Source organism: Theropithecus gelada, chromosome 7b, assembly GCF_003255815.1.
Source record: "Theropithecus gelada isolate Dixy chromosome 7b, Tgel_1.0, whole genome shotgun sequence".
Lineage (NCBI taxonomy): Eukaryota > Metazoa > Chordata > Mammalia > Primates > Cercopithecidae > Theropithecus > Theropithecus gelada.
This window is the reverse complement of record NC_037675.1, coordinates 96,540,159-96,553,911: the sequence shown is the minus strand read 5'-3', so window position 1 is coordinate 96,553,911 and position 13,753 is coordinate 96,540,159. Positions and strand designations below refer to the sequence as shown.

Here is a 13,753-nt window from a genome sequence, read left to right as displayed (position 1 = left end):
ACAAGCTTACGGTTCCACTTTGGATCCCCTCAGATTGTTACCAGCGCTTAGAATTCCTAGGAGATGCGATTTTGGACTACCTCATAACCAAGCACCTTTATGAAGACCCGCGGCAGCACTCCCCGGGGGTCCTGACGGACCTGCGGTCTGCCCTGGTCAACAACACCATCTTTGCATCGCTGGCTGTAAAGTACGACTACCACAAATACTTCAAAGCTGTCTCTCCTGAGCTCTTCCACGTCATCGATGACTTTGTGCAGTTTCAGCTTGAGAAGAATGAAATGCAAGGAATGGATTCTGAGGTTAGTGCTGTTCAAAACGATGTTGAAAAAAGCGATCTGACTAGGGGTCTCAGTAATTTCAGAGTTCTGACTGCATAGTGGTCAAAAGGGACAGCGAGAGGTCAGGGGTGTGGGACCCAGTGTGCTGTGTTCTCTGGGAGCACTGAGTGAACTGCAGTTTGCAGGTAGGCCTCTTAAACTTGTCTGCCCCCATTGTGGACTGTGTGGTCATTCGTGTGAAGAGAAGGAGCCAGGCCTTTCAGTTATGTGCCCTTCCCACACCTTCATGAAGGCTTCCAGCATTGAGGCGTGACGAAGAAGTGGCCACCACTGCCGGACCCCAGGGCAGGTTTAGCTTTAGTAAAAGCCCAGTGTAGTTTATTCTTACTTTTTAAAATGGATCAGAAATATTTGCTGATATCTCAGGGAAGCATCGTAAATATACATTCTGCTTCTACTTGAAGTGGGAAAATCTAGTTTAAAAAACAAACTTCTAAATTTTTGACCATTGGAATTTGGGAGGCTTCTGTTGTAAGTTCAGCCAAAGGCTCTCTGGTGACGGAGCTAATTCTAATGTGTTTGTGAGCTATTTTGAATTTTTGTAGGAAAGGATATTGCTTAGATCTTTCCAGTCTCTTACATTCATCTGCATACCTGTATCCCCCAGAGAGACTCTCATTTCCTCTTCTTCCAATTTCATTTCCTTTGATTTTCTTATTTTTGTAGATTTTCCTATAAGGAGTCAAGAAATACAGCCTTAACACTAGTAGCTGTTTTAGTTGTCCTTGCTTTAATTTGTACCTTCCCCTTTTTAATTGCACCAAGCCTTTGTTGGGGAGTAGTGAATTTCTCTTTCTATGAGAAAAATTAAGAGTAGGTTTGAAGTCTAGCCACAGAGCCAAGTTCATGTCCTGCCAGCTGCCCAGATGTGCATCAGAGGAGTCAGAAGGCCCTGCTCTTACTTCACCGCGCCTCTGTGCTCTTGTCCAAGATGAATAGTCTGAGCTGGAGCGCGGCAGGCCGTGAGGCGAGAAGGTGGGACCAGCTCGTAGACTTCTAAGTGTTATCTAGTCTCATTCTTTAGAAATAGCTAAGCTTGAAATTTGAGGAATTAGCTAAAATTAGATGTAAGCTGTCTTTGGATGCCAGTGGGGCATATTGGTTTTGTTAGTTTTTGTTCATTCTTTTCCTTCCCTTTGTTTATATAAACATATGTATAGAAGTTACATGAACTGATTGGAAATGTCATGGTCTGGCATTTCTAACTTACTATTTGATCTTAAGAAAGTCTCTTTACCTCTCTGGGCCTCCGTTTCCTCAGCTGTAAAAAGAGAGAATTAAACTTGGTAAGTCTTAAAATTCCTTTCTATCAAAACCATAATATGTGAACAATAAGTCTGCTTTTTAAGTAATCAGCAGTATAAATGTATTATATAGAACTTTGTATGGCTAAACAACCTATTAGAAATTAGTATTTTCCCACTTTTTCTTTATTTCTTTCACAAATGATTTGTGTTGATTTTAGAAAAGTTAGTACAAGTAAATAAAAAGAAAATTAGTTAAATTTGCCTGATTATGCTACCTCAGAAATAACCAATATTAACATTTTGGGATGAATTGTAGATGTATATAGATAAAAACATATCTAAAATGGAAAATGGAATTCTGTCATCTATAGGATACTGTAACCTGTTCTTTTCACGTGTAATATGTTGTGGCTGACTTTCCCTGTATTGATTGGTATCATGATGCTCAGGAGCCACATGCTAGTCAACACGTGGCTGATTTATTTAAATGGTTCTTTATGGCTGAGTAGTTAAGTAGTTTTTGGTTAGGATGTTTAATAACCGTGGATGTGATAAGTACGCTTATGTACTTAGTTACCTCCTTAAAATAAGTTCTTAGAGATACAATTGCTGCATCAAAGAATTGTGAACTTTTCAAAGGCTTTTGATATAGACGTATGATTTTATTTTATTAATTTGCATACCTGCTATGTCAGATACTCCGTTATAGTGAACACATATCTAGTGGCTTAATGAAGAGGGAACTTGGAGGAAAAAAATCTTTCAAGTAGAATTTCCCTGTTTCCCTACAATAGCGATTTCTGCTCCCCAAAGCAGCATACACCCGTGCCAGCACCAGACCAATTAGTACTACTGAATGCTTGCCAAGCAGCTAGGGGGTAGAACTGTTTTAAAGTACAATTCTTTGATTATGAGTGAATTTGAATTTTTTTCATACTTTTATTGACTATTTCTAATTCTCTGTTAAAGTTGTTCAAATTTAGAAGTAATCTTTTTTCTTTGCTGGGTATAGAATAATAAATGGGTTGGGGATTTTTTTCTTTTTTTCTTGAGAAGTTTGAAATTTTTTTTTAAAAGATAACATTTGTTTTACTATTACAATATAGTAGGCATACCATAAGTGGTATTTCCCCCCTTATTAAAGAAGTCACAAAAGTCATATATCCAAGAAAAGAAACTACATCTGTGGACTGCCTGTAAAATGGCCTTTTTGCTTATAAGTCACTTTTCTCTCTGTAATAGCTTAGGAGATCCGAGGAGGATGAAGAGAAAGAAGAGGATATTGAAGTTCCAAAGGCCATGGGGGATATTTTTGAGTCGCTTGCTGGTGCCATTTACATGGATAGTGGGATGTCACTGGAGACGGTCTGGCAGGTGTACTACCCCATGATGCGGCCACTCATAGGTATTGTTGGCTCCCTTTAGAAAGAAAAAAACCCACAACATTAGAAACAACTTCAAAGATATTATTCATATTATTCTTTCATTTTGATTGCAGAAAAGTTTTCTGCAAATGTACCCCGTTCCCCTGTGCGAGAATTGCTTGAAATGGAACCAGAAACTGCCAAATTTAGGTAAGCAAAAAATGTACATGGAAAAAAATTAACTTAAAACATCAAGGGAAAAAGTTCACAAAGATATTGTAAACTAATGATTCTGAAAAATATTTACACTGCGGCATGCTGTTGTCCGATTTCTATTTGTAATCTGATTGACTTCTCTTTTTTCTTTCTGTTTTTCTGAAATAATGCTGTAATAAAGACTAGATGGCAGCCCTGTCTGTCGGGGGTATGCAATTGCAGTAAGTCGTAACGCGTGTTTCCTTTGTGTGGTGTCAGCTTCTACATGGGACTCCTGGCCTGAGAGTGCACACTAAATGCTGATTGACAGTGATAATAAATACTCTGACTTCTAATTCAAGCTGTTTGGATTTTTTACAGCCCGGCTGAGAGAACTTATGACGGGAAGGTCAGAGTCACCGTGGAAGTAGTAGGAAAGGGGAAATTTAAAGGTGTTGGTCGAAGTTACAGGATTGCCAAATCTGCAGCAGCAAGAAGAGCCCTCCGAAGCCTCAAAGCTAATCAACCTCAGGTTCCCAATAGCTGAAACCCCTTTTTAAAATTCAAAACAAAAAACAAAAAAATTAAGGGGAAAATTATTTAAATCGGAAAGGATGACTTAAAGTTGATATTGAGTGGAATGAATTGAAGGCAGAATTTAAAGTTTGTTTGGTAACAAGATAGATAACAGAATAAAACATTTAACATATGTATAAAATTTTGGAACTAATTGTAGTTTTAGTTTTTTGCGCAAACACAATCTTGTCTTCTTTCCTCACTTCTGCTTTGTTTAAATCACAAGAGTGCTTTAATGATGACTTTTAGCAAGTGTTCAAAATAATTGACAGGTTTTTTTTTTTTTTTTTTTAGTTTTATTTATGTCAGCTTTGCTTAGTGTTAGAAGGCCATGGAGCTTCAACTTAACTCCAGCAGTCCTAGGATGATGTGGATTCTTCTCCATCTCTCCGTGTGTGCAGTAGTGCCAGTCCTGCAGTAGTTAATAAGCTGAATAGAATGATAAGGTTTTCGAGAGGAGAAGTGCACCAGTGTTGTCTTTTCTTTCCATGTTATACTGTATAAGGTGATGTTCCTGGTCGCTGCCTGTTCCTGGTCGTTGCACCTGATAGTAAGGGACAGATTTTTAATGAACATTGGCTGGCATGTTGGTGAATCACATTTTAGTTTTCCAATGCCACATAGTCTTGGATAAAAAAGGTTCTTGCCTTAAAAGTAAAACCTTCATGGATATTCTTTAATCTCTGATCTTTTTGGAACAAACTGTTTTACATTCCCTTCATTTTATTATGCATTAGACGTTGAGACAGCGTGATACTTACAACTCACTAGTATAGTTGTAACTTATTATAGGATCATCCTAAAATTTCTGTCATACGTATACTGAAGACATTTTAAAAACCAGAATATGTAGTCTACGGATATTTTTTATCATAAAAATGATCTTTGGCTAAACACCCCATTTTACTAAAGACCTCCTGCTAGGTAGTTCCACTGATGGAAATGTTTATGGCAAATAATTTTGCCTTCTAGGCTATTGCTCTAACAAAATAAACCTTAGACATATCACACCTAAAATATGCTGCAGATTTTATAATTGATTGGTTACTTATTTAAAGAAGCAAAACACAGAGCACCTTTACCCTTAGTCTCCTCACATAAATTTCTTACTGTACTTTTCATAATGTTGCATGCATATTTCACCTACCAAAGCTGTGCTGTTAATGCCATGAAAGTTTAACGTATGCGATAAACTGCCGTAATTTTGATACATCTGTGATTTAGGTCATTAATTTAGATAAACTAGCTCATTATTTCCATCTTTGGAAAACGAAAAAAAAACTTTTAGGCATTTGCCTAAGTTTCTTTAATTAGACTTGTAGGCACTCTTCACTTAAATACCTCAGTTCTTCTTTTCTTTTGCATGCATTTTTCCCCTGTTTGGTGCTATGTTTATGTATTATGCTTGAAATTTTAATTTTTTTTTTTTTTTTGCACTGTAACTATAATACCTCTTAATTTACCTTTTTAAAAGCTGTGGGTCAGTCTTGCACTCCCATCAACATACCAGTAGAGGTTTGCTGCAATTTGCCCTGTTAATTATGCTTGAAGTTTAAGAAAGCTGAGCAGAGGTGTCTCGTATTTCCCAGCACATGATTCTGAAGTTGATGCTTCATGGAATGCTGCATTTATGTGTAAGTGACATTTGAATACTGTCCTTCCTGCTTTATCTGCATCATCCACCCACAGAGAAATGCCTCTGTGCGAGCGCACCCACAAAACTGTCAGCTCTGCTTTCTAAGGAACCCTGAGTGAGGGGGACATTAAGCTTCTCCGGTGTTTTTTGTTGTCTCCAATCTTAAACTTAAATTGAGATCTAAATTATTAAATGAGTTTTTGAGCAAATTAGTTTAGGTGACTTGTTTTAAAACTATTTCATTCTGATTTGGAACCTTAAGATGTCTATTTGATTTTTATAAAAACCTTAATGTAAGATATGGCCAGTTAAAACAAAGCAGTTCTTGAATTATATAACTGTAAAAGTGCAGTTAACAAGTAAGGCTGGATGTGAATTTTATTGTGAGGGTGATTTGTGATCAAGTTTAATCACAAATCTCTTAATATTTATAAACTACCTGATGCCAGGAGCTTAGGGCTTTGCATTGTGTCTAATACATTGATTCCAATGTTACGGGATTCTCTTGATTCCTGGCACCAAAATCAGATTGTTTTCACAGTTACGATTCCCAGTGGGAGAAAAATGCCTCAATATATTTGTAACCTTAAGAAGAGTATTCTTTTTGTTAATACGAAGATGTTCAGACTTAGACATGATTAGGTCATACATTCTCAGGGGTTCAAATTTCCTTCTACCATTCAAAATGTTTTATCAACAGCAAACTTCAGCTATTTCACTTTTTGTTGGAGAAAAATAGTGGATTTTAATTTGACTCACAGTTTGAAGCATTCTATGATCCCCTGGTTACTAAGTTAAAAAATAAAAAAGTACGAGTTAGACATATGAAATGGTTATGAACGCTTTTGTGCTGCTGATTTTTAATGCTGTAAAGTTTTCTTCTGTTTAGCTTGTTGAAATGTTTTGCATCTGTCAATTAAGAAAAAAAAATCACTCTATGTTGCCCCACTTTAGAACCCTATGTGCCACCCTTCTGTTCCCGTGATTGCAATGTGAGACCGAATGTAATATGGAAAACCTACCAGTGGGGTGTGGTTGTGCTCTGAGCACATGTGTAAAGGACTGGGGAGGCGTATCTTGAAAAAGCAACTGCAGAAATTCCGTATGATGATTGTGTGCAAGTTAGTTGACATGAACCTTCATTTGTAAATTTTTTAAAATTTCTTTTATAATATACTTTCCGCAGTCCTAACTATGCTGCGTTTTATAATAGCTTTTTCCCTTCTGTTCTGTTCATGTAGCACAGATAAGCATTGCACTTGGTACCATGCTTTACCTCATTTCAAGAAAATATGCTTAACAGAGAGGAAAAAAATGTGGTTTGGCCTTGCTGCTGTTTTGATTTATGGAATTTGAAAATGATAATTATAATGCCTGCAATGTGTCATATACTCGCACAACTTAAATAGGTCATTTTTGTCTGTGGCATTTTTACTGTTTGTGAAAGTATGAAAAAGATTTGTTAACTGAACTCTTATGTTTTTAAAATGTTTGTTATATTTGTTTTCTTTTTTCTTTTATATTACGTGAGGTGATGAAATGTAGAATGACCTCTAACACTCCTGTAATTGTCTTTTAAAATACTGATATTTTTATTTGTTAATAATACTTTGCCCTCAGAAAGATTCTAATACCCTGCCCTGACAACACGAGACTTGAGGCTCTTTGGTTCATGAGTCCAGGTGTTCCCCTGGCAGTCGGTGCCTTCAGTCGCTCCCTGGAGGCAGGTGGGGACTGCAGAGGGTCACTGGAATCCAGACTGAGCGCAGTTGATGCACAAGGCCCTGTTGATTTAAAGTATTGGATCTTGTTCTGTTAGGGTGTCTAATCCCTTTACACAAGATTTAAGCCACCAAACTGAGACCTTGAGACCGTTTTTTAACTGCATCTGAAATTCTGTTAAGAGTCCTTAACCCATTTGCATTATCTGCGGAAGAGAAACTCCTGTCATGTATAATTCTTACCTATATGGTTGTTTTAATTACATTTGAATAATTATATTTTTCCAACCACTGATTACTTTTCAGGAATTTAATTATTTCCAGATGAATTTCTTTATTTTATATTGTACATGGAAAGTTTTAAAGATATGTTTAAGACCAAGACTATTAAAATGATTTTTAAAGTTGTTGGAGACGCCAATAGCAATATCTAGGAAATTTGCATTGAGACCATTGTATTTTCCACTAGCAGTGAAAATGATTTTTCACAACTAACTTGTAAATATATTTTAATCATTACTTGTTTTTTTTTTCTAGTCCATTTTTATTTGGACATCAACCACAGACAATTTAAATTTTATAGATGCACTAAGAATTCACTGCAGCAGCAGGTTACATAGCAAAAATGCAAAGGTGAACAGGAAGTAAATTTCTGGCTTTTCTGCTGTAAATAGTGAAGGAAAATTACTAAATTCAAGTAAAACTAATGCATATAATTTGATTGACAATAAAATATTTACCATCACATGCTGCAGCTGTTTTTTAAGGAACATGATGTCATTCATTCATACAGTAATCATGCTGCAGAAATTTGCAATCTGCACCTTATGGATCACAATTACCTTTAGTTGTTTTTTTTTGTAATAATTGTAGCCGAGTAAATCTCCAATAAAGTTATCGTCTGTTCACTTTGTGTCCTTGCATCTTTTTTCAATTCAAGTGGGTAATGACATTTAAATAGTGGGAGCCGAAACGATCTTTATAATGTTTTCATTCCATGGTGAATCATATGAAAATGCATATTTAATATAAAATTTTGTTTACCAAGTTCTGCTGCATGTCCACCTGCAGAATTATATAGTAATAGAATTATATAGTAACAACTGTCTTTTTTGAAGACTTAATTCCAATCTGCTTTTTGGAAATTTTGTCACATTGATTGATGCATTCTAGGTCTTGGATTATTTAGATGATATGTTTGACACATTCTTTAGGTGAACTTGGCTTTTCTAAAATCAGGTGGACAGAATGTTCAGCTTCCAGATTTTTAGGACACATTTCCAATATTGTTGATTAAGAAATAATTTTAGCCTTTTGACCCAATTTTTTTTGGTAACTCAGTAAACCAAGCACTAATACTAATCATGTGGTTGTAGGAACAAGATGGTAAGAAGTTTTTTAGAATGAGAAAACCTTTGTAAGTTTGAATTAGTCCCTTCCTTTCCTCTCTCTCTGACTGCCCTAAACTAGAGGAGGAAAAAGTATCTGTATTTTAATCCTGAGGAATTTGGGTAAGTGCTACATGCTTAGGTGTGTTGGTGTTACCGCCCTGAATTCTCTAGAGAGTTCAGGCCAAGCCTCAGGGCCACAGGTCCTTCCTGCCACCATTGACCCTACCCTCCAAGACAAGCAACTGCTCATGTCTGCAGCTGTCATGGCTAGCAAGAAAGAACACAGCCAGGCTGAATGTATCATTTTGCAGATTGCGATGTGGGTGAAAAGAATCCAGATGGGATTGAATTTTTGTGTGTGTGCAGATCCGTGAGCACATGTATGTTTTAGATGGAATGGTAAATGCTGGGTCCCAGCCAGCTCACGTCTGTGCCCCTTGCAAAGATGCAAGGAGCAGAGAGATGTGCAGGTCGGGAGAGAGTGCTTTCTAACCAGTCTGCAAGGCAGTTTATGAACAACCCTTAGAGGGTTTTTTGGTGTGTATGTGGTAAAATACACATAAAGTTTACCATCTTAACCATTTTTAAGTGTACAGTTTAATGGCATAAAGTACATTCACGGTGTTTTGCTGTCCTCACCACCCTTCATCTCTAGAACTTTTTCTTTTTTTTTTTTTTTTTGAGACGGAGTCTCGCTCTGTCACCCAGGCTGGAGTGCAGTGGCACAGTCTCAGCTCACTGCAAGCTCCGCCTCCCGGGTTCAAGGGATTCACCTGCCTCAGTCTCCCGAGTAGCTGGAACTACAGGCGCCCGCCACCACGCCCGGCTCATTTTTTGTATTTTTAGTAGAGAAGGGGTTTCACCATGTTAGCCAGCATAGTCTTGATCTCCTGACCTCGTGATCTGCCTGCCTCAGCCTCCCAAAGTGCTGGGATTATAGGTGTGAGCCACCGCACCTGGCCCACCTCCAGAACATTTTCTTTATCCCAAATTAAAACTCTACCCATTAAACACTAATACCCCTTTCCCTCCAAATCCCTGGCAACCTCATTCTACTCTCTCTGAATTTAATTTTTCTAAGTAGCTCATGTAAGTGGAATCTGGCAATGTTTGCCCTTTTGTGTCTGACTTCACTTAGCATAAGGTCTTCATGGTTCAGCCATACCATGGCACGTGTCAGAATTTGCTTTTTAAGGTGAATAATATCCCATTATTTGCATAGACCACATTTTGTTGATTCGTCTGCCAGTGGACATTTGGGGTTGCTTCAACCTTTCGGCTGTTGTGAACAGTGCTGCTGTAAACATTAGTGTAGACATAGCTGTTTGGGTCACTGCTTTCAGTTCTTTAGAGTATATACCCCAGAAGTAGAATTGCTGGATCATATGGTAATTCTGCTTAATTTTTAACATATTGTTTTCTATAGTGACTGCACTATTTTACTTCCCCACCAGTAGTGCACCAAGTTCCAGTTTCTTCACATCCTCACCAATACTTGTTTTATGTGTTTTTGATAAGAGCCATCCTAATGGATGTAAAGTGGTATCTTACTGTGGTTTTGATTTACATTTCCCTAATGATTAGGGATGTTGAGCATCTTTTAATGGCTTATTGGCCATTTGTCTCTTTGGAAAATTACCTATTCAAGTCCTTTTTACCCATTCTTGAATTGGGTTTTTTTGTTGTTGAGTTTTAGAAGTTCTGTATATATTCTGGATAAGAGTTTTATAGTTGTAGCTCTTACATTGGGTCTTTGATCCATTTTGAGTTAGCTTTTCGTACAGATGCTTCTCTATTCATGATGGAGTTATGTCCCAGTAAACCTATCGTAAATTGAAAATATCTTAAGTGAAAAATGGATTTGGCCGGGCGCAGTGGCTCACACCTATAATCTCAGCACTTTGGAGGCCAAGGTGGGTGGATTGCTTGAGCTCAGGAGTTTGGACCAACCTGGGCAGCATGGCAAAAGCTCATCTCTACTAAAAATACAATTAGCTGGGTGTGGTGGCACACGCCTTTAGTCCCAGCTAATCAGGAGGCTGAGGTGGGAGATCACCTGAGCCTGGGGAGGTCAAGGCTGGGGTGAGCCATGATCATGCTACTGTACTCTAACCTGGGCAACAGAGTGAGACCCTGTTTCAAAAAAAGTTGTAACAAACCTTCACGTTGTGCACATGTACCCTAGAACTTAAAGTATTAAAAAACACACACACACAAAGTTATTCAATCCACCCGACCTACTGAACATCATAGTTTTGCCTAGCCTATGTAAATATGCTCAGAACACACATTAGCCTACACCTGGGCAAACACAAAGCCTGTTTTATTTTTTTGAGATGGAGTCTTGCTCTGTCATCAGGCTGGAGTGCAGTGGTGCGATCTTGGCTCACTGCAACCTCCACCTCCTGGGTTCAAGTGATACTCCTGCCTCAGCCTCCCGAGTAGCTGGGACTACAGGCGCCCACAACCACGCCTGGCTATTTTTTGTATTATTGGTAGAGACGGGGTTTACTATGTTGGCCAGGATGGGCCTTGATCTCTTGACCTCAAGATCCGCCTGCCTCAGCCTCCCAAAGTGCTGGGATTACAGGTGTGAGCCACTGCGGGTGGTGTTGGGGGGACCGGCCGGGTCCTCAAAGTGTGGTTTCTACTGGATGCATATCACTTCTGCACCATCAGAAAGTCAGGTCATTAAGCTGAACCATTGTGCATTGGGGACTCACTCTCTGTGGTATAAGGTAATGGTCCAGCCTCATTCTTTTGCATGTGAATGTCCAGTTTCTCCAGCACCATTTGTTGAACGCTCACACTTCTCTAGTGCTCTCCTATTGAAATGGTGCTCTGCAAACAGTCCCTCCACCCATCTCAGCTGCCCAAATGAAAAGCTTACCAAGGGTCATCCTTGGTTCCTGTCCTTCCCTCGTGTCTTGCATCCTATCAGTCGTCTGTCAGCAAATTCTGCTGATTTGGCCTCCTAGATAAAGCATAACCCCCTTTCCACTGCCAGCACCCTGATCGAACAACCATTGCTTTTACCTGGACTATGTCACAGTCTCCTAACGGGTCTTCCTGCTTCCACCCTTTTCCCCTCTGATCTATTTTCCACATTGTAGCCAGAATAATCTAGTTAAAATAGAAATCAAAATAGATCTAAACTCCTCCCATGGCCTACAAAGCCTATGTGATCTGGCCCCTCCATGACTGAGTCCTCTCAGTGTGCTTTAGTCATGAGGGTCTTGCTGGTTTCACTGAGCACTAAGCCCATCCTAGTACAGAGTTCATGGGAGGCTCTGGGGTCAGACTTCCTGTGTGTGAAGCCTTCTCTGTCACTTGACTGTGTGACCTTGGACAAAACGCTTTGTCTCTGTGCACTCCTCTACAATAGTGATGATAGTAATAACTGGAACCCAGAGGGTAGTCATGAGGATTAAGTGAAAGGATAGAGGGAAGGTGTTTGGTGCAGAGCTGGCATCCAGAAAACACACATCTTTTTTTTTTTTTTTTTTTTTTTTTGAGATGGTGTCTTGCTCTGTCACCCAGGCTGGAGTGCAGTGGCCGGATCTCGGCTCACTGCAAGCTCTGCCTCCCGGGTTTATGCCATTCTCCTGCCTCAGCCTCCCGAGTAGCTGGGACTACAGGCGCCCGCCACCTCGCCTGGCTAGTTTTTTTGTATTTTTTCTTTTAGTAGAGACCGGGTTTCACCATGTTAGCCAGGATGGTCTTGATCTCCTGACCTCGTGATCCGCCCGTCTCGGCCTCCCAAAGTGCTGGGATTACAGGCTTGAGCCCCCGCACCCGGCCAACACGCATCTTTAATTCAAATGTGTTAGCATGGTTGGCTCCTATCATTCAGGGTCCCATTCAACTACGGCTCAGAGGACAGCCCTTATTAACATAAGGTAGCCTCCCATAACTATCATGGATTTAACATTGCACCCTATCACCTTGTCTCTAGCTATCCCCCACACGATACTAGCAAGGATGCTCCATGAGGGTAGGACCTCGTCCTGCTTCCTGCCATAAGTAGTACTGAGCACACAGCCCAAATTTGTGTGCTAATGAATATATGGTCAGTTATCTAACCCGTGGCTGAACCAAACTTAAAGAACATTGTATCACCACAGGACCAAAAATGATTTTTTATTTTGCGTCTCTCACCCTAAAGCCAGCCATTTTCAGAAGTTAGCTTTGGAGGTCTGCAATCACCTTCAGGGTGCTGGGTGGAGAGGAGCCAGGAGCAACATAGACACGTGTGTGGACATTATCCCTTCACACATTTACTCAAAACCTCTGCTGAGCTCTGTGCCCCTGCCGGATTCATACCTCCCTGACCTTGCTTGTAGGCCCCCACAGTTTGGATTAGGCGTTCACACTTACTCATCCTGACCTTTGGGCCTGAGCTCTCAAAGCTCCAGGTTATCTGCACGTTCTCCCCAACTTTGGAAATTGATCACAACCTAGTGCCACTGTAGTCAGTCACCTCGCCCTTCCCTGGATCAGGGAGAGAGGGTCTGGAGAACTTTATAGTTCAATCTCAATAGTATAGGTAGTAAGCTTTTAATTTTTTTTTTTAATTTAATTTTTTTTGAGGCAGGGTCTCACTTTATCACCCAGACTGGAGTGCAGTGGCACAAACATGGCTCACTGCAACCTGAACGTCCTGGCTCAAGTGAACTACCTCAGCCCTCCAAGTAGCTGGGACTACAGGTGTGCACCACGACACACAGCTAATTTTTGTAGTATTTGTAGAGACAGGGTTTTACTAAGTCGTCCAGGCTGGTCTCGAACTCCTGGAGTCAAGCCATCTGCCCACCTTGGCCTCCCAAAGTGCTGGGATTACAGGAGTAAGTTTTTTTTTAAAAGAATATTTTCCCTCTAGGAACTACAACCACAGGGTTAAAATAAAAACACCTAAAAATGTACAAAAAGCTCTACCATGAAAGTATTTCTCTTTATGTAGTACTTTTCCCCAAAGGCAACCAACATTACTTAGTTTCTTTGAGTATTTTTTTCAGACGTTTTACACAAATAAGTGACTGGCTATGTCCCTACTGCATTTACAAGGTAGCACACTCAGTACGCTTCTATCTATTGCTTTTTTAGCTAACATATTTGAGAATATTCCATATCAAATGTCTAGGATTTTTTTCTTTATAATTGAGGTTAAAACATATAGTAATATACATAAAGTGCACTAATCTTAATACATGTAGCTCAGTGACTTTTTACATGTGTATATGTGTCTGTGGACACACACTTGTAAAGCCAACTGTTTCTTTGTA

At 39.5% G+C, this 13,753-nt stretch overlaps 1 protein-coding gene across 4 annotated transcripts in view; it reads left to right on the top strand.

The window, feature by feature from the left end:
* DICER1 (dicer 1, ribonuclease III) overlaps nt 1-7,988 on the top strand; it is a 71,272-nt gene extending 63,284 nt beyond the window's left edge. For 2 of the 4 annotated variants that reach the window (XM_025391830.1, XM_025391831.1), the window contains exons 24-27: nt 34-302; nt 2,831-2,993; nt 3,087-3,162; nt 3,529-7,988. In XM_025391830.1, coding sequence (XP_025247615.1) covers nt 34-302; nt 2,831-2,993; nt 3,087-3,162; nt 3,529-3,694 — 674 coding nt within the window. In that variant the 3' untranslated portion in view covers nt 3,695-7,988. The remainder of the gene's footprint in view (nt 1-33; nt 303-2,830; nt 2,994-3,086; nt 3,163-3,528) is intronic. The other 2 variants (XM_025391829.1, XM_025391832.1) reach the window with 2 other exon arrangements.
* Nucleotides 7,989-13,753: the final 5,765 nt, after the last annotated feature.